Source organism: Cylas formicarius, unplaced genomic scaffold (assembly GCF_029955315.1).
Source record: "Cylas formicarius isolate icCylForm1 unplaced genomic scaffold, icCylForm1.1 PGA_scaffold_1__22_contigs__length_36826433, whole genome shotgun sequence".
Taxonomy (NCBI): domain Eukaryota; kingdom Metazoa; phylum Arthropoda; class Insecta; order Coleoptera; family Brentidae; genus Cylas; species Cylas formicarius.
The window spans coordinates 27,938,715-27,958,370 of record NW_026844264.1 but is presented as its reverse complement, the minus strand read 5'-3'; the positions used below and the strand labels follow the sequence as shown (position 1 = coordinate 27,958,370).

General features: G+C 35.3%; 4 protein-coding genes across 4 annotated transcripts; all 4 read right to left on the bottom strand.

The window, feature by feature from the left end:
- Positions 1 to 5,077: 5,077 nt before the first annotated feature.
- On the bottom strand, positions 5,078 to 6,593 carry LOC132696837 (polygalacturonase-like). The gene is made up of 4 exons (XM_060661893.1): positions 6,256 to 6,593; positions 5,970 to 6,166; positions 5,595 to 5,913; positions 5,078 to 5,385 (listed from the first exon to the last, which is right to left on the bottom strand). The coding sequence occupies exons 1-4, from the start codon at positions 6,557 to 6,559 to the stop codon at positions 5,117 to 5,119; spliced, it is 1,089 nt and encodes a 362-aa protein (XP_060517876.1). The 5' UTR covers positions 6,560 to 6,593; the 3' UTR covers positions 5,078 to 5,116.
- Positions 6,594 to 7,724: 1,131 nt separating this feature from the next.
- On the bottom strand, positions 7,725 to 9,115 carry LOC132696850 (uncharacterized). The gene is made up of 4 exons (XM_060661933.1): positions 8,783 to 9,115; positions 8,446 to 8,642; positions 8,068 to 8,386; positions 7,725 to 8,011 (listed from the first exon to the last, which is right to left on the bottom strand). Exons 1-4 carry the CDS (start codon positions 9,084 to 9,086, stop codon positions 7,746 to 7,748), a joined length of 1,086 nt encoding a protein of 361 aa, XP_060517916.1. The 5' UTR covers positions 9,087 to 9,115; the 3' UTR covers positions 7,725 to 7,745.
- A 420-nt stretch (positions 9,116 to 9,535) lies between these two features.
- LOC132697152 (uncharacterized) lies at positions 9,536 to 14,226 on the bottom strand. The gene is made up of 8 exons (XM_060662444.1): positions 13,926 to 14,226; positions 13,678 to 13,874; positions 13,278 to 13,560; positions 12,942 to 13,223; positions 11,915 to 12,196; positions 11,636 to 11,832; positions 10,754 to 11,075; positions 9,536 to 9,858 (listed from the first exon to the last, which is right to left on the bottom strand). Exons 1-8 carry the CDS (start codon positions 14,224 to 14,226, stop codon positions 9,587 to 9,589), a joined length of 2,136 nt encoding a protein of 711 aa, XP_060518427.1. The 3' UTR covers positions 9,536 to 9,586.
- A 2,900-nt stretch (positions 14,227 to 17,126) lies between these two features.
- Positions 17,127 to 19,051, bottom strand: LOC132696819 (uncharacterized). The gene is made up of 4 exons (XM_060661870.1): positions 18,734 to 19,051; positions 18,161 to 18,357; positions 17,458 to 17,776; positions 17,127 to 17,408 (listed from the first exon to the last, which is right to left on the bottom strand). Exons 1-4 carry the CDS (start codon positions 19,032 to 19,034, stop codon positions 17,143 to 17,145), a joined length of 1,083 nt encoding a protein of 360 aa, XP_060517853.1. The 5' UTR covers positions 19,035 to 19,051; the 3' UTR covers positions 17,127 to 17,142.
- Between the last annotated feature and the right edge of the window lie 605 nt (positions 19,052 to 19,656).

Below are 19,656 nucleotides of genomic sequence, written 5' to 3'. Positions count from 1 at the left end.
AGCCCCCAATGAAATATTTGAATATGTATATAAATATATATATATATATATATATATATATATATATATATATATATATATATATATATATATATATATATATATATATATATATATATATATATATATATACATATATACATATATACATATATACATATATATATATATATATATATATATATATATATATATATATATATATATATATATATATATATATATATATATATATATATATATATATATATATATATATATATATATATATATATATATATATACATATATACATATATACATATATATATATATATATATATATATATATATATATATATATATATATATATATATATATATATATATATATATATATATATATATATATATATATATATATATACATATATATATATATATATATATATATATATATATATATATATATATATATATATATATATATATATATGTATATATATATCTCACTTGGCATCTTCAATGCTCGCGCTCCGAAAACACTTCGAACACAGTGATCAAACAGCAGAGCGATGCGCAGCAGCCAACGGGGACATCGCAACTACGATCGGGCGAAATTAACAACGCGACAATTCAGGAGGCGGAGCCACCTCCCCCTACGCACAAGCAGCACCGTTACCATCTCCGGCGCAGAGTATAAATACCGCACGCACCGCCGATAACCTCCCAGTGTTCGAAGTGTTTTCGGAGCGCGAGCATTGAAGATGCCAAGTGAGATTTTGGCGAAACGTCTGCAGGATTCCAGTCGGATGCAAGATTTGCAGGATTCCAGTCGGATGCAGGATTCCAGTCGGAGTTCAACGAGCGAACGGATGATATCCCGGAATATAGTGTCATCACATTTTTCCATCCGTGAATCAATACGTGAGAATATCATACACCTTTACGGGAAGGAGACCTTTACAGCCACCAAGTGTTATGAAAAACTAAGACAAAGGAGGGTTATTTCGCTGTGCAACTTGAATTTTCTCAAAAGCTGCCGCAACCAGAACTTGCTGCCAACATTTACAAGGTTGTCTTATCACACACTCACCAGAAAGACACAAGCTATCCTGGACAAAGCTAGCAAGGCCCTACTCCAAGACCAGATCAGGCGGACCCTGTACGAAATTAGTGAGACTGAGCTACAACTTTTCAGACTCCACCTGAAACTGAGCAACAAGATCCATCAGTTGCTGTGGGACCGCATAGAATTATTAACATCATGGCGCACTGAGAAAGACAAGGACATCACGTCAAAAAAACTGTGGAAGAAATTAGAAATCCTTCAGTCAAATTCCAAAAAATCAGGACAAGTGCCAAATACAAACCGAAGCAGTACAGTTCATAATATTTCAGCATACCATCTTTCCGATACAGAAGTCAGCGTACTGAATAAAGGATTTAACTACGCAATAGCTCCAAAAAGAGTACCCGTCGAAGAGATCGTTTCCAACGTCGAAGCAAGTCTTTCCACCATAGACGAACAAGATGCGGAGTTAATTAGGCAAGCTGGAAAAACATCTGGCCAGTGCACTTCAGCCTATAGTGGAAAAGGCAGATTCCTATGTTAAAAACTCAGAACATTTCACTCAGATTTTAGGTTCTCTCAGGATGGACAAGGACGACATTATGGCAAGTTTCGATGTCAAATCCCTCTACCCGAGTATTCCAGTAGAAGAGGCACTCTTGCTTATAGAAGAAAACGAAGATCTTCCGCCATACATAATGGACCTGTCAAGACATTGCCTGAAAAACGCTTACTTTATGCACAACGGGAAAATTTACCGACAAATAGATGGAGCAGCAATGGGATCATCTCTCTCACCTGTGATTGCCAACCTCTTCATGATTTACTTCGAAAAGAAAGCAATAGAGAAGGCAAATCTGAAGCCAAAACTATGGACAAGATACGTTGATGACGTATTTGTTGTATGGCCTTTTGGCAAGGAGGAGCTTTTGAAATTCCTAGATCATCTGAATTCCATCCACCCAAGGATTCAATTTACAATAGAACTTGAAGAGGATAACAGTCTGCCCTTTTTAGATGTGCACATCACAAGGACCGAAGATGGACACTTGGAACACACTGTCTATAGAAAACCAACACACACTAATAGATATCTGAACGCTAAATCTCATCACCACCCATCACAGATACAGGCAGTGGCAAATACATTAATTGCTCGGTCCTTCAGGCTCACAAACGAGAGGAACAGAGATAAAGAACTGAAGAAAATTAGTACCTGTCTTCAACAAAACGGATACCAAAGGCGCACCATCAGCAAGGCAATCAGTAAACAACAACAGCCGCAGCAGAGAGTGCAGGACGAGACCCAACGAAGATCGATCGCTGTCCTGCCATACATCAAGGGGGTTACTGACAAAATTGGCCGAATATTACGGAAACAAGACATATCAACGGCATACAAACCTGACCATACCATCGGAGTAATACTAAGAAACCCAAAACAAAAAATTACTCTGGAAAACCAAGGAGTATACAGTGTAGCATGCGGATCGTGCAGCCTGACGTATGTGGGACAGACCAACAGAAGGATTTCAGCCAGGCTCGAGGAACATCGTTTAGCCATAAGAAACAAACAAAAAACATCTGCTTTGTTTCAGCACCAACATCAGACAGGCCATAAAATTGATTTCGGCACTTGCAAACAAATAGCTAATATTCCTGATTTTAGGACTAGGATTATACGAGAGGCCATCGAAATAGAAAAGTCCGGACACCTCAATACGAGAGACGACGCTCTGCATTTATCCAACACGTGGAGAACGATAATCAAACAGCAGAGCGATGCGCAGCAGCCAACGGGGACATCGCAACTACGATCCGGCGAAATTAACATCGCGACAATTCAGGGGGCGGAGCCACCTCCCCCTACGCACAAGCAGCACCGTTACCATCTCCGGCGCAGAGTATAAATACCGCACGCACCGCCGATAACCTCCCAGTGTTCGAAGTGTTTTCGGAGCGCGAGCATTGAAGATGCCAAGTGAGATTTTGGCGAAACGTCTGCAGGATTCCAGTCGGATGCAAGATTTGCAGGATTCCAGTCGGATGCAGGATTCCAGTCGGAGTTCAACGAGCGAACAGATGATATCCCGGAATATAGTGTCATCACATTTTTCCATCCGTGAATCAATACGTGAGAATATATATATATATATATATATATATATATATATATATATATATATATATATATATATATATATATATTGATTTTGCGAAACTGGTCCTCAGGAGCACGATAGAAAAAAGCCGAGAAGCGGATGCTGTAAAGTAAAAAGGTCTAGTTAATTTGCTGTCTCATCTCGTAAGTAAATGACAATTGTTGGTATAAATTTTTAAGCCACTAATGGCATTTTCTTCTATTCCTAAAAGTACTGGACAAGGGGACGTGCTACCAAAGCTGGTAGGATATTTATATAGCAAAAAAGGCTACAGTGGTGAAGGGAAACATTTCAACGCCATAAAATACTAAAATCGTTATTTTATGTGCAATAGAGTATATGTGTATTGCAATTTGATCCCCTCTGACGTAAAAAGCCCTTCATTACAAAAATTATAAAACTCCCTCGTGAATTTCCTGTAATCAAAAGCTTTTAGAGCATACACAAACACAAAAGAATTATGAAAACATATGACCTTGTAATTTACTGTCTCCATTTTTTTTTAATTTTTGTTTTTACAATTCATTTTGTGTAATAAATGTCCTTAAGTGAATTATTATATACACCTGGCATGTTATAGCATGAGTCTAAGAGACACTCATTGCATTGAACTCTGTAAATAAATGATTCTATTTTATTGTCTTCAGCATAAATTTGAATAAAAGTGACTTGTTTGCAGCACTGAAATGAAAATATAAAAATAAATCAATTCCTATTTTCATTTTTTTATTTTGCGACTATGTTCTAACTTAAAATATCGAACATTTTCGATCTATAAAAAAGCTTATTAAATTGTTATATTTTTTTATGGAAATTTAATAAAACTAAAACTGAGAATCAGAAATCAAATTTTACGTAATGAATTAAATTCATAATTCCATTTTATTCATTTCTACTAAAAGTATATTTTTCTACTCCAGTCTGTAAAATGCCTAATTACACATCGATCTAGCGTGCGTGAAGCGTCACTTTACCACGTCAGTTTCCTTTCCCACGAATCCGAGCCACTTCGGACATTTCCTGGATTTTACCGCACAGCTTCGGGAGCAAACGGATGTTTTGGGATAATTTATCCGTGTTGTTTTGCAAAAATGTACTCAAAAACTAACAGTCGTAGAAAAAGTATAGTATGCAACACGTTTGGTAAACTTTTAAGTCACTCGTTTATGAAACACTCACTCAGCTGCGTTCCACTAGTGCCAAATAAACTCGTGACTCAACTGCCGTTGTTGCATAATATACTATTTTTTACTCCGACTCTGCAATACCTAATTATACGCTCAAGCTTATTTTTTAATAATAATAATTTTCAATTTTAAGAAAAATCAGTGTTTTACCATCAACGTCTGCTAAAATAGACATGCGAAATTATGTACCCCCGCCACTGGTATATTTAAAAAGAATTGTGCCTCTTGATACAATTTCAATGTAAATGTGTGCCAAATTTCATTAAAATATCCAAAGTGGCATTACAGATATTAAAAAATTGTATTTTATTTTTGAGAACTTTAGCACCCTGAATCTCAAAAGTTAAGGCATTAGCACATTCGTTCATATGAGGTTTTCTTTTGAAAATAGACCCAAAAAACGAGACGTTAAGACGTAAGGACATACGTTCATATGACGTTTTTTTTTAAATGGTCCCAAAAATCGCCCCATGATTATTGATATTCAATTATAAAACCTTGTATATAAATCTATAAATAACAAACAATTTTTAATTGTAATGCAGTTTCAAAAACTTTCAAAAATAGACGATCTGACATTGATATTATTTCACAACATCAAACCATGAACTGATAAATAATTGCTATCTTATCTATATTTTTTCTTGAGATATGACGACAAAAAAATTATTTATAAAATGAGGTTTATTTTCCTTTTCGAAATGACAATAAACTTTTTAAGTATTGCATTTATATCCGTTTGGTTGGATGCTGCATTCGTCCTTCTTCTTAGCACCGCTTATCTGTAACCCGTTGAAGTTGAAATTTTTACAGTATCCCGACGCACATCGTAAGCACACTGCAGCGGCCTTATTGCTGTCCACATAGCCAGAAACATTATTGAGAGTGATGTCAGAAAATACAACGGTGCCTACTGGAACACCCGTGTTACCCTGGGAAGCACTGGAGAAATCTTGATGAAAGAAAACTGCGTAGTCGGTAGCGCCTAAAATTAAACTTTTCTTAGATGATGATCAGATCTACTATTTGAAACTAAACTCATATTCTGAGCCACATTGAATTCATTGAACAATTAACTCCAGATAGACTTCTTCATTTATTTTATTCGACAAGGTATTAATGATACCGATAACACGTGCAAATACATTATTTTAATTATAAATGTAGTTAGTAGCCACATTCAGTAAAACTTACCTTCTATTTTGATATTATTATAATTAACAGTGTTAACTTCTCCGGTTCCACCCTCAACATGCGAAAGCATACTGAGGCCTACCATACCTTCAGTTAGTATGGAGTTCTGGAAGGTAACGTTTGTAACAAAGTTGGTATTTCCACTACCCTGTCCAACAGAAATATCGAATCCGTGACTTCCGATACAATGAAGGTTGTCCACTAAAATATCAGAACCTGAATTAATAGCCACACAATCATCTTGATTGGTCACGGTGGTGTCTTTAATTACAATATTGCTAGACGAACTGACATCGAATCCATCGGTATTTTTTGCTTTCTGTTTGAAATGTAATCAGATTAGGACAACAAAAGAACCTGCTAAAGTTCACTTACACCAATGCCGTCAGTATTGTCGATTATGAAACTTCCTATGACGGAATTCTTGGAACTGTTAATCGAAACACACCGTTGAGGACAATTCTTTATTTTGAATCCATAAAATCCAGTGTGTTGTCCGACAAGACGCATTAGTAGAGGCTTAGTATCGCTTAAGCCCCAGTATGTTTCTCCGAGCCCATTAAACAAGTGATCTACAAAATTTGGCTAATGAATAGGTCCCCCAGCATTATACAACATAAACCCACATACCCATACAACAAAACTTAATTATAATACTCACTGTCATCTCCTTTCACCACACCATTGCTAATTGTCAACTTTATAAGTGGGCCATCGCCATTGTAGTGTTCGAATTTAATTTGACCAGTGAAGGTAACATAAGCACCATCTAAGAATTTAATATCCAGTTTATTTCCGGACGGTACCGTAAAACTTCCAAAAGTCACGGTACTACAACTGGATACTACGCTACTGATTTGGTCATATGAGGTGATGGTACAAGAATCTGCTCTTACCCCAGGCGGATAAGATGCTATCAGAAGCACCACCGATGCGGCCGCAACAATGTTTGCAAGGAACCCCATTACTGAATGCGAAGCATATGCTTAACACAACGTATACATCTATTTATACGTTATTTTTTAAATTGATTTCAACTTATCACCAATCACTTGGTCACGTGTGTTAATACGTTTTTTCAATAACAAACAACTTTTAAATGACACGATTATCATCAAGATCTAGCAAAACCATTTCCATTGAAAAGCGTTATCTGTATTAAGAGTATTGAAAATGCACAGTAATGCGCTCGATCTAGGGAAGCTATAATGTGGCCATACATGAACATTTTACAACAAACGTTAATAAAGCAATGATTGATTAGATTTCCTCTCTCAGTTTTGAATGTAAAAAAATTTTCATCCTGATAAAAACTTTCCGAATCCAAATACATATTTTCTAAAAAATAATTGAACTGAGGTGGCTTTTACTTGATGAACATCCATTTAACACAATTAAATTATAACAAAATGAAATATGACAGCTGCTTCGGCAACACCGTGCCTTTTTCATATACAAAATATGACAATTTTCGGACATCTATATATACAATCAGGTAGTACGAGATTCATTGAGTAATAGATTCAAATATCTCATTTTATTAATCTCCATAGCTTTCAACAAATTTCAAAAAATTATCTTGTCTATTTCTGAATTTAAATGAATGGCATTCTCAAAATTCGAATTTTTATGTTCGTTAATGTGTTTCTTAAATTTTCTACATGTATATCGGATATAATTTTTTTCACATGATCCACATATCAACTAGTAGACCCCTGACTTTTTCGAGTTTTTCATGATTTAGTTTTATTGTTCGATTAATGTCGTATGTTAAAAATGAAGCTACTTGATGCTTTTTTGAAAACACCTGATAAAGTTGATTTTTTATTGTTTAGGGTAAAAAGCTGGCAAAGTCGTCGCAAAACGTCGCACTAACATAAAAAAAGATTATGTCTCATAGTGCTTTATATTTAAAAAATGTTATAATTGCCATAGAAATATAAGGCTTGGTACTTAGTGGACGAAAATGTCACAAAAGATTTTTTTAGTTTTCATTAAAAGAAGGATCTCAGCACAAAGTGTGCTGTAGCACTAAAACAAAACAAAAAGTTACCTGCTGAAGGATTTCTTTTGAAAAAGCGAAGAGATAGAAATTTAATTGTTTATTAATGTTAAAATACATCAAAAAAATATATTTACAATAAGTCAAAACTAATGGCAGGTGTATCCGTTCGGTTGAATGCTACACTCGTCGGGAGACTTTCCTCCAGTGATGTCAACATAGTTGAAATTGAAATTCTTACAGTAACCCTCCGCACATCTCAGAACAACTCCCGCAGAGTATTGCCCATTGACATATCCAACAATATCATTTAAAGTAATATCAGAAAATACTACCGTGCCAACGGGTTTACCGGTCGAACCTTGCCCCGAGTTGGAGAAGTCTTGATGGAACATTATGCCATAGTCGGAAGCACCTAGAAAATGATATATTAGTAACGCTTCCAGTTAGACAACCAAAAATAATGATTACCCTGAATTTTAATATTGTTATAAGTTATTTTACTGATTTCTCCAGTTCCACCATCGACTACTGATAACATGCTCAACCCAACCATTGAATCAACCAATATCGAATTCTGGAAAGTAACGTTTGTAACGAAATTGTCGTTGTTGAGATCCTGACCAGCAGCAATGTCGAACCCATGACTACCGGTACACACAAAGTTGTCCACTAAAATATCTGAACCCGAGTTAATAGCCACACAATCATCTTGATTAGTCACGGTGGTGTCTTTGAGAGTGATTCCGGAGGATTTCGCCACGTCAAAACCATCTGTATTACGTGCCAACTACACAAAATGCAATTTTAATTTGTTAATAAGGAATTTTACGGCAATACTTCACTTACATTAACACCATCCGCATTGTCGATAATAAAGTTACCAAACACAGAATTTCTGGAACCGTCGATTCCGACGCACCTTTCCGGGCAATTTTTAATTTTGAATCCATAGACGCCAGTGTGTACGACGTTGATGTACATAAACAGTGGCTTAGTACCAGTGTTACCCCAGTAAGATTCTCCCTGACCATGGAATAAGTGGTCTGTAGCGGGCATCAACAGGCTTAATCAGTTACGAGTGTACAAAAAATCCAAGTTGAATTTAAAACTAAGTAAACTTTGGATGTAGTTTTTCCATTAGATTGCTCCATTTAAACGCATAAAAAGACAAGACAGTACTTACTACTGTCTCCTTTGATAACACCGTTGGTAACCCTAAGCTGCACGAGTGGACCATTCCAGTTTGAATGCTCGAATTTGATTAAACCAGTGAAAGTAAGATATGTACCATCTTGCATGTTCATTATCAAACTTTCTCCGGCTGGTACTGTAAAACTACCGACGGTAATATCAGTACAACTTGCCACAACGCTTGATACTTCATCATATGAATTAATAGTGCACGAGGCTGCCTTTACAGTTGGCGTGAACGAGGAGAACGAGAGTGCCAGAAGGATCACGACAAGCGAACGAACTAAGGCAGCCATTGTTTTGTTGCGTTCGACGCTTACTGATGCGTTTGTTAAAAGGCGGATGTTTATAACATTGTAGAAAATTTATCTCAAGTATTATGCTTTTTTCAATTTGAATGAGTATATTTTCGGGTATTTCATCACAATAGAGATCACAATGATTAGACCTAAGTTATTGCGTGTTTCCTTTGACTCAAATATATAAATTTATTTATATATATTGTTCGTCATAAAAGATCATTTGCAGAAAAAATACTTGGTAATTGGGATTTTAGAAAATGTTTTTTTGATAGCATCATAACAATTAAGTCACTGATCGAAGAAACAAAATCCCAAAATATACTCCAGAACTATCCCATGGTGGTTGTAACCGATCTACAAGATCATTAGAATTGAATCTATTAGTTTAAAGTTTTCTACAATTGTTGACCAATTAATCACACAAACACATAATATTTCGTGACAAGTTTTTAATATGACCAAGCCATCTGGTGCAAAATTACGAATATGAAGTTCTATTTGGTAATACATTTGTATCCATTTGGCTGTATACTGCATTCGTCAGGGTAGTTCCCACCGGAGAGGTTTACATTGTTGAAACTGATGTTTTCGCAATATCCGGCCGCGCATCTCAAACAAACTCTGGCGGAATATTGACCTTCGACATAACCCGTAACACCATTCAGGTTTATATCTCTAAAATCGACTGTACCCACTGGAATGCCGGTGTTACCTTGAATTGCGGTAGAGAAATCTTGATGAAACATTATAGCATAGTCAGAAGGACCTGAAATGTTAATTTTTTAAATTAACATTTTTGCTGTGTGTAAAAGGTATATTAAAAAAGTGGCAAGGAAAAGAGCATGTTGGTTGTTATCCTGATTACATTGAAAACGACTAGAAACTCGGTAGCCAATTGTAGCCAATATCGATTGTTTCCTTTTTTTATATTTTAACAATTTTTAAAATGGTGCCTTATTAAGTTATTTTTTAAATAAAATATATAAATATGAGTATGTAAATAAAATTTGTCCATGTAAAAATGAAAAATATTAATGCGATTTTTTTTGGTGTTTCAATAATTCTAAACTAATACAAATATTTAAAAAATATATTAATGTGAAAATAATTTCAGCAAGTAAATAAAGTAAGCATACAATTAGAATACCCAATTCTTCCGTTTACATAAAAGCGCAAGAGAAATTCAACAATTCTCATTACTAGCAGTTTTTTTCTATTGAAATTTGACTAACTTTGCTGTAAGGCCGTTACCACCGCAGCTTACATCAACTTCAGGGTGAAGTGGAGATATTTCAGTATGGAAAATAATAGCGTATTTATATTATTTCCAGTTTTTGTATGTTTGTGTCAAAAAATTTGTTTCGCCTAAGTAATATAACTCAATTTACTCGATCCGTGAGTTTCAAATTATATTATTTATATTACATTCACCAAATTCCATAAGCCATAATATGGCTTGAAATATTTTATAAACCAATGAATAGAAACCAAATTTTAATTGCTTTTACGAGTATGAAATCGGTATTTTAAATTCCATAAAACACATGAATATATAAAAGCATCGAAAATATTTTGGGATAAAACATAAATTTTAGCACAATATTAAAGTAAACACATTTGGGGTAAATATTGATCCAAATCTTTTAAGGAGTATACTTTACCTTCAATTTTAATATTACTGTAATTGATATCGCGCACTTCACCCCTTGCCCCCTCGATGTGTGATAACATGCTAAGACCGACCATTCCTCCACTTAATAAAGAATTCTGAAAAGTGATATTAGAGATAAAGTTATCAGAATCCTTTCCCAGTCCGGAAGATATGTCGAATCCGTGACTGCCGATACATTGAAAGTTATCCACCAAAATATTGCTTGTTCCTGCATTGATAGCAACGCAGTCGTCTTGATTGGTGACTGTCGTATCCTTGACAACCAGTCCCGATGATTTGATAATATCGAATCCGTCTGTATTCTTGGCTTTCTAAAACAAATGCTGATTTTTCTGATTCTGATTTTTACTTTTTGGTTTCATTTTTGCCAAATGGCTGATATTTCGCTTGCGGATGGGGAAATGTGTAATGATGGAAAAATGTGATGACAATATATTCCGGGATATCATCCGTGCGTTTTGTTGAACTCCTACAGTGTTGGGAAGCATTGAATAATAATTCTTATTAAATTATTCAAAGCTTAACTGAAACTGAAGAAGCCAACAGAATGATTGGCGAAACGTTAACAATAACCGACGCGGGAGGAATCCAGAAGTGTTGTAAATAGTGATAATTTTCTTAATCTCTTGTTTAATTAACCTCATACTTTTGACAAAGTTAGAGCTTTAAATCTGGTACAATCGCTAACTTAACTTAAATTTAAAGTTTCCTATGTAATGTTCAAACTTGACATCGAAATAAAAAAACAGTATTATTTTTTTATTATTCTGTTTTGTTTTTTTGAAAGGGGAAAAGTGTGAATAGTGCAGAGCGTGATTTCTTAAAGTGATAGTTGGGTATTTTAGAGTAAGGAATAAAACGAAGTACTCACCCCAACACCGTCGACGTTATCGATAACGAAATTACCGATAACAGAGTTTTTTGACCGATTTATAGACACGCATCTTTGTGGACAATTTTTAAGTTTTAACCCATAAAATCCCGTGTGTGTCCCCACTAAGCGCATAAACAGGGGCTTCGTACCTGTATATTCCCAGTACGATTCTCCGAGACCATTAAATAGATTGTCTGAAATTTTTCTATCAAACTTTTTTGTCATCGTATTTTTTGATTTTAAAGAAATTATTGGGAATATACCTCTAATACTTACTGTTGTCACCTTTCACAATACCGTTGTTAACATCTATCAATATTAAGGGTCCATCCCAGTTGTAGTGTTCGAATCGAATTTCTCCAGTAAATGTAATATATGCGCCGTCTCTAAGTTTCAACTCCAGACTTTTTCCACCAGGTACTGTAAAACTTCCAACGGTGATAGTCGTACAGCTTGCGACACTTGCGACTTGATCATAGGAATTAATGTTGCACGAATCAGCTTTAATCGTTACTGACTGGATTAGCAAGAATATTGCAATCCTTGCCAAATAATCAACTACCAAACCCATGGCGAAAATATATAACTTAAAAAAAATATTTATGTTGAAATAATTTTTATAACACAACCTTCGCAGTTTTCTGAAGTACCTTGGGTAATTATCTCCACTAGAAAATGACACCGATAACAAATGATTTTGTTCGCAGTATGTGCATTATTTTTTATAATATATATTATACATATTATCCATCATGTTTGCAAGATTAGTGGGTGTTATTCTTGATTTTCAGTTTTCTTTTCTATCTCATATAAGAGCTATAGTGTCCATAATTATTTATATACCAGAGACTTTGTTCATATTTCATGTTCCTATACCTAAATTGTAAAGTTTAGAAGCAAAACACAACTTAATATTTGTATGAGCAAGGTGGCTATTACATATTAATCTATAGAATGTTGACAATACTCATTGGATTTCCAAACAAGCAACATTTAAAAAGTGAAGTATAAAGACGAGGATTTAAACTATACAAAACTAAACACTGTGTACATCGCAGATCTTATTACTCGACAGGCACCTGAAATGAATACTGACAAATTACAGCCAAATATACAGCTTTCTGATAGATTAATATTCGCATTTCTAAAGATAAATATAATAGTATATGTCGACATAATAACAATAGTAACTTTTCACCTCTTTGAACTTTCCTCTGTTTTTCACTTTTACGTTTATTTCATGTAGAATTGCAAGCGGTCTTGTGTGTGCATTAAAACAATTTTCCATTAGAATATATATTACAAATTTCATTTGACAGTGCATTGTTGCACAGTGCATTAGGTTGGATGGTGCACTCGTCCGGGTAGTTTCCACCGGAAAGATCAACGCCATTGAAATTTATATTGTTGCAATAACCTAATGCGCATCTCAAGCAAACTTTGGCAGAGTATTGACCTTCGACGTAACCGGACACATTATTCAATGTTATATCCTTAAACACGACAGTACCCACTGGAACCCCGGTACTGCCACCAATAGCATTTGAAAAATCTTGATGGAACATTATGGCGTAGTCAGATGGTCCTAAAAAGCGTCGTTTTCAACATTTCCGATGATACAAAAACGACATCAACCGACCTTGAATTTTAATGTTATTATAAATGATGTTGCTAACTTCTCCTTTAACTCCTTCGATGACGGACAACATGCTAAGACCGACCATTCCTCCAATAAGAACGGAATTCTGGAAGGTGATATTTCTGATGTGGTTGTCTTCCTCCTTGCCTTGGCCTGAGACGATGTCAAATCCGTGGCTTCCGATGCACTGCAAGTTGTCAACTAGAACGTTATCCTTCCCTGCATTGATAGCTACACAATCGTCTTGGTTTGTCACGATGGTATCTTTGATGGTTAATCCGGTCTATTTGATTACATCGAAACCGTCGGTATTTACAGCTTTCTGTAACAAAAATTATATTGAAAGAGTTAGTCGCAAATCCCAGAAAATATTTATATTAGAAGAAAACCTTATCCTTACACCAACTCCTTCTGCGTTGTCGATAACAAAATTGCCGAATACTGAGTTCCTGGAACGGTTTATCGAGACACATCTTTGTGGGCAATTTTTCAGTTTTAACCCATAACAACCTGTGTGTACTCCTACGAGACGCATAAATAGCGGTTTGGCGCCTTCGCATCCCCAATAAGACTCACCGAAGGCCAGAAATAGGTTATCTGAAAAGTTATGACGTGCAAGGCGAAACATTAAGGATAATTAACACTTACTCTCGTCGCCTTTTACAATACCATTGTTAACTTCAATCGATATAAGAGCCCCATCCCAATTGTAATGTTCAAATCTGATCTCGCCCTTAAAGGTTACGTAAGCACCATCTTTGAATTTTAAGTCGAGACTTTTACCAGCCGGAACCGTAAAACTACCAACGGTCACGGTTGTGCAGCTGCTTACAACGCTGGCTACTTGATCATAGGAGCTAATGGTACACGAGTCTGCCTTTACTACTGGTGGATTTGCCAGTAACAATGTCCCGAAAAGTGATGCCAAAACGTTCTCGATAAGAGTCATGACGAAATTAAGAAAACTAAACATCCTGCTAAGGTACTTAATGTATTTATTTTTATTCGCAGATGGTGCAAGTGTTTTGGAAATGTTTATCTTTCTCACGTTGTTTTCTCTCCCGGATATGCAACTAATCAAAACTGATTATGTAAAAAGCTACCACGAAATGTTTTGTACAATTAATATTCAATCAATTAATTATACTAAGCTGATAATACAGGAACTTATGAAGCAACTATGAAAATCAATTTTGAAAAGTTCCATTCAACAAGCGCATACGCGAGATTTAATAGTTCGTTTTTAACCACTGACCTTATGACATTCAGCAACCAACATGGCCGCTGACAGATCGTCAATAAGTTTGGATATATGTCCAAATTATGTCCAGATCCCAGAAAACATTTTCACTAAATATCTACGAAAATGTCATAGAAACCTAAATCGCATCGTTTTTTATGGCAGTAGGGCCACTAGTTATCTAATAGCTAGCTGATGATACTAATGGACATATAAAAACTCTTCGGAATATTTAAATCAATTGCTGTTAATCGCATGCTAATAAATGTTAAAATTTATTATTAGAATAACTATGTCTTATTGATCTGTTTCGCCATCTATTTTGTTTGATATTCACTCTTTGTTTTGTTTTTCAGTTTATTATGCTGCTATTGAAGTTATTAAACAGAGTTTTTAATTCTCATAACGATTTTTATTTTCTCTAATTTAATTTTTTCCTTGTGATACAGTGATGATCTGATACGCTGGCGTTTCATTCTAAACCTAAACTATACGAATGTATTTCTGCGTACATTTGCTTTTAGTGCGATAATAGTATATTATCCAACAAGTGTGGTAAACGGCATTTGACTCAAGAGTTTATTTGACACGAGCAGAGCGCAGCGGAGGGAGTTTTTTAATAAACGAGTGAGTTAAAAAGTTTACCGAACTTGTTGCGTACTATACTTTTTCTACGACCGTTAGTTTTTGGGTATATTTTCGCAAAATAAAACGAATACCTGCCACTGACATGACCGTGAGAATTGACAAACGTCAAAATTCAAAGCGTAGTAAATATATCCGAAAACATCCTATTGCTCCCAAATCCGTGCGGTAAAATCCCGGAAATGTCCGAAGTGGCTCGCATTCGTGGGAAACGAAACTGACGTGGTAAAGTGACGCTTCCCGCACGCTAGATCAGTGGGGAATTAAGTATTTTACAGACGGGAGTAGAAAAATTATTAAACATTATTATTGTTATAAAACTGATTTTCTTTTTATAAGTACAAGTACAAACCACGTCGCTATAGTAATTATATTGATTAATATACCATTATGTAAAAGTATAGTAAAAAATATTATCATATGTCTCACAAAACACTATAATTAATAATTCCTTATCTGCAGCTGTAGCAGCAAAAATAGCTTAGATTGCAACTACGCTGTTGGGAGTAGATTAAAATAGATTTTATTACGGGTTTATGCTATGTTACTATAAAAAAAAATTAGCAGTGCTAACAACGTCATTCAGAACAATCTAAAAGGTCATTACAAACTTCTGGAAACAAAATACAGTGTTGCACTGTCCTAGCAGGACTTCTACCAACATGCACTTAGGTCGAGGGTCCACTTCTGTTGCTCCGGCGTTCTCTAATTAGGGCCTCCTGCTATTCCTCCTCTCCCAATATTGCGAGTACTGTCTTTCCAGCAGTTTATTCAGAAATCTGTCTTTTTTCGTGTTTATCAGGGTCCACTTTTGTTCCTCCGGCGTCCTCTAATTAGGGCCTCCTGCTATTCCTCCTCTCCCAATATTGCGAGAACTGTCTTTCCAGCAGTTTATTCAGTAGTCTGTCTTTTTTCGTGTTTATCAGCCTTGTTATTTCCCTCAGTGCCAACATTTTGAAATCATCATAAATATTGAGAAGGAATATTTTATGTTCTTTCGTTATATTAAAACTCTCCTTCAGAGAGACTATATCATTTCAAATCTCACTTTCCACCAACAAGACCTTACTGCGTTCGGCAATCAACATGGGCGCCAAAAGTTCGTCAATTCGACAGTATTTTGTTTAAATGTGTTCAAATGTGTTCAACTTTCATAGAAATAATACTGCTGTTTAGGAAGAAAATGGCGCCAAATATAGGTAGTGTGTGAAATTTAGGGGCAATACGGGGAATATCATTCAATTCTGCATACTCTCTGACGTGGTTTTAACGCACGGTCTCTATTGGCTTTTTGGCTTCTCCTCCCATTTTAAAATAAATTATGTTGAATCAACATTGATAGGGTCTTAGTTTATCAAAATTAAATATTTGATTAATATTCACTGCCTATAGTTGGCGTGTTACCTTTCGGGAATGATGTCACGCGTTCAAGTAGCCCGTTTCTTATATTATTAATATTTTAGTAATGATCCGTAATCTGAAGTGATATTTATGATTGTTGTATGGCTAAGGTGTGTTCCATTTGAAGCTCGTTCCGTTACTCTATCAATTTGGATTGATATTTTCCCAATTGAAAAAAGTCAACATATTCAAAACTATTACCTGTGATTGTTGATTATATCTTCGCGGTATCTTGCAAAAGTTTATAAAGAGTTACAACAAATCAATGTTAATTTTGACCCACATATTCTGAAAGACACATAACCAAGACGGGCATTGACTGTTATGAGGACAGAACAATTACTTTCTTCAATAAGATAATGCTTTAGCCATATCATTTATTAGTATACAGGATGTCCGGTTTAAGTACAATCACAATTTGCTATCTCCGAAATGCTATGAACTACAATATCGCTTAAATTAGAGAATAGACTAACAGTGGTAGCGTTAAAAATGGACACCCGGTATATCCATGAATGAAATTGTGATATATGACCAAATCAAACACCGGATTGATGATTTTATTGAATTTATTTCAGATCATTTACAAGTATATCCATTAGGCTGCACATTACATTCGTCCTTGTTCTTCCCGCCGGTTATATCCACATTATAGAAGTTGAAATTCTTGCAGTATCCCGAAGCGCATCGTAGACAAACCCCGGACGAGTATTTACCATCGACGTAACCGTAGATATTATTGAGAGTTATATCCGAAAAGACTACAGTGCCTACCGGCACACCAGTGTTACCTTGAGCGGCACTGGAGAAGTCTTGATGGAAAAAGATACCGTAATCTGATGGACCTTAAATGTAATCGTTTGTATTCAGGTACATTTTCCGTTAATCGCCTACCTTCTATATGAATATTATTATAATTGATATTGCTGACTTCCCCAGTTCCTCCATCGGTATGCGACAACATGCTGAGACCCACCATGCCTCCAATAAATACCGAATTTTGGAACGTAACATTAGAAACGAAGTTGTCGCTACCCTTGGACAACCCGGACGAAATATCAAATCCGTGACTTCCGGTACATTGCAGATTGTCGACCAAAATGTCGGATCCCGAATTAATCGCCACACAATCGTCTTGATTATTCACCACGCTGTCTTTGATTGTAATACCGCTCGATTTGGCAACATCGAAACCGTCAGTATTCCTTGCAGACTGTTGAACATAGACAAATAACACAGAATATACTGATGAGAACGTTAATTCTTAAGTAGAGTGAAAGAAAATTAGTTTTTTATATTTTATAATTTCTAATTTCTTCTTACCGTATGGTATGTCGAACCAATTCGTTGAGTTTAATTATTGTGTTAAGTATATAATTATGTATAATAAGCAAGAAGTTATTGCAATAATAAACTACGATGCCAAAAAGTTCGGTCAAAAAATGTTTTAATGTAAATTGCATGTAATTGTTTCTTTTCTAATGCCTTTTAAGTCAGCAAATATATATTTCAAATATAATTGATGATTAATGTTTCACTCGCCATGAGCAGTGCAAATCACACTCGGAAGAGTTGTGTTCTATTGAAGTTTACTTACACCCACTCCATCAGAGTTGTCGATAATGAAGTTGCCAATCACAGAATTTTTGGAGCTGTCTAACGCAACACATCGCTGCGGGCAGTTCTTTATCTTGAATCCATAGAATCCGGTGTGTGTACCTCTGAGATACATTAACACAGGTTTTGACCCATCGAAACCCCAGTAAGATTCACCCAGGCCATGAAACAGGTGATCTGCAAATGTTTATCGTTGATTTTCAACCCATTTATGATGAAATATTGTAAAACAGCTATAAAGCAGTGGGCGTTCCAAATTCCAATAATATTCATGAGGCATTGCAAACACCATGATTTGATTATGTGCGATAAAATAAGATGCAGTTAAGAAATTTGAAATATACAAAGTGTGTCCCAAAAAACAAAAGAATTATGTCCTGGAATTTTGCTCGTCTCTACACAATGATGCCAAAATTTCAGTAAAATACATATCTACAGTTATCCTAAGATTATTTACTTAAAAATCTGTACATAGAGATTTAAAAATGCGAAGATTGAACCATTCTCCAAAAAAGCGACATCAAAAATGACACAAAGACCAAACGCTACCTACTATCGTCTCCCTTAATGACAGCATTCGTCGCCCAAATTTGAATTAGCGGTCCGTCCCAATTGTAATGTTCGAATCTTATTTCCCCTGTAAATGTGACGTATGCTCCATCTTTCGGTTGCATTATCAAGCTCTTGCCTCCTGGTACGGTAAAGCTCCCGACTGTTACAGTGGCACAACTTGCCAGGACAGTGTCAACCTGGTCGTATGAGCTGATGGTACAAGAATCAGCATTTACAAACGGTGCATATGAACCGACCGAAAATAAAAAAACAATGTTGAAAATAAACCCCAAGCCACCCATTGTTTTAATAAGTCAAATAAAAGGCAAACTGACAATTGCCGCTAAATAGGAAGGTTTTTATATCGATTAAAATATTCTTGATTCATCATGTCAAGTATTTATGTCCTCAAATATTTTTTAGGCGATCTTCAGATAGTGTATCAGTGCGGGCTTAAGTAGTTAGCTGCGTTGAACAATGGTTTGTTTTTGATGACGTTTTGATTACACAATAAAAATTTATTCCAAAAAAAATGATGTGGTCCATATTAACAGCATATTAAGTATTGATAAAGTGTGATGAATAAACGTTTTATTTTGCAATGTCGCTAGTATTTAAATAAAACTGTATGGCACAAAATAAAACGTTCTCATTCGCCCACCCAAAGACACATTTTATGGACATGCTAAAATGAAACGCAAAAACATATTGCCTTTTATTCTGTAAGGAAATTGAAAAATCCCCGCTTCCACCTTTTTTTCTTTACTTCAGTAGATACGTGTCATGTGAAATATGATAAGGTTTTGCTTATGTAATATCAGACGTTGAGTATTGAAAGTAGTATCTAAAACGTACAACGAAAATTCTTACTTTTAACTAAACGATGTACATTCAAAGAAATGTTTTCATTATATACTGATGAAC

Bases quoted from the DNA above. Each gene is read 5' to 3' on its own strand.
- LOC132696850 (XM_060661933.1), bottom strand. From the start codon at position 9,086: ATGGCTGCCTTAGTTCGTTCGCTTGTCGTGATCCTTCTGGCACTCTCG. The intron at 8,387-8,445 runs GTAAGTGAAGTA...CATTTTGTGTAG, and splicing joins ACAATGCGGATGGTGTTAAT to TTGGCACGTAATACAGATGG. The intron at 8,012-8,067 runs GTAATCATTATT...ATCATTTTCTAG, and splicing joins TAACAATATTAAAATTCAGG to GTGCTTCCGACTATGGCATA.
- LOC132696837 (XM_060661893.1), bottom strand. From the start codon at position 6,559: ATGGGGTTCCTTGCAAACATTGTTGCGGCCGCATCGGTGGTGCTTCTG. The intron at 6,167-6,255 runs GTGAGTATTATA...CAAATTTTGTAG, and splicing joins TGTGGTGAAAGGAGATGACA to ATCACTTGTTTAATGGGCTC. The intron at 5,914-5,969 runs GTAAGTGAACTT...CATTTCAAACAG, and splicing joins ACAATACTGACGGCATTGGT to AAAGCAAAAAATACCGATGG.
- LOC132697152 (XM_060662444.1), bottom strand. From the start codon at position 14,226: ATGACTCTTATCGAGAACGTTTTGGCATCACTTTTCGGGACATTGTTA. The intron at 13,561-13,677 runs GTAAGGATAAGG...GTAATCAAATAG, and splicing joins ACAACGCAGAAGGAGTTGGT to ACCGGATTAACCATCAAAGA. The intron at 11,076-11,635 runs GTGAGTACTTCG...CATTTGTTTTAG, and splicing joins ATAACGTCGACGGTGTTGGG to AAAGCCAAGAATACAGACGG.
- LOC132696819 (XM_060661870.1), bottom strand. From the start codon at position 19,034: ATGGGTGGCTTGGGGTTTATTTTCAACATTGTTTTTTTATTTTCGGTC. The intron at 18,358-18,733 runs GTAGGTAGCGTT...AAACATTTGCAG, and splicing joins TGTCATTAAGGGAGACGATA to ATCACCTGTTTCATGGCCTG. The intron at 17,409-17,457 runs GTAGGCGATTAA...ATTACATTTAAG, and splicing joins TAATAATATTCATATAGAAG to GTCCATCAGATTACGGTATC.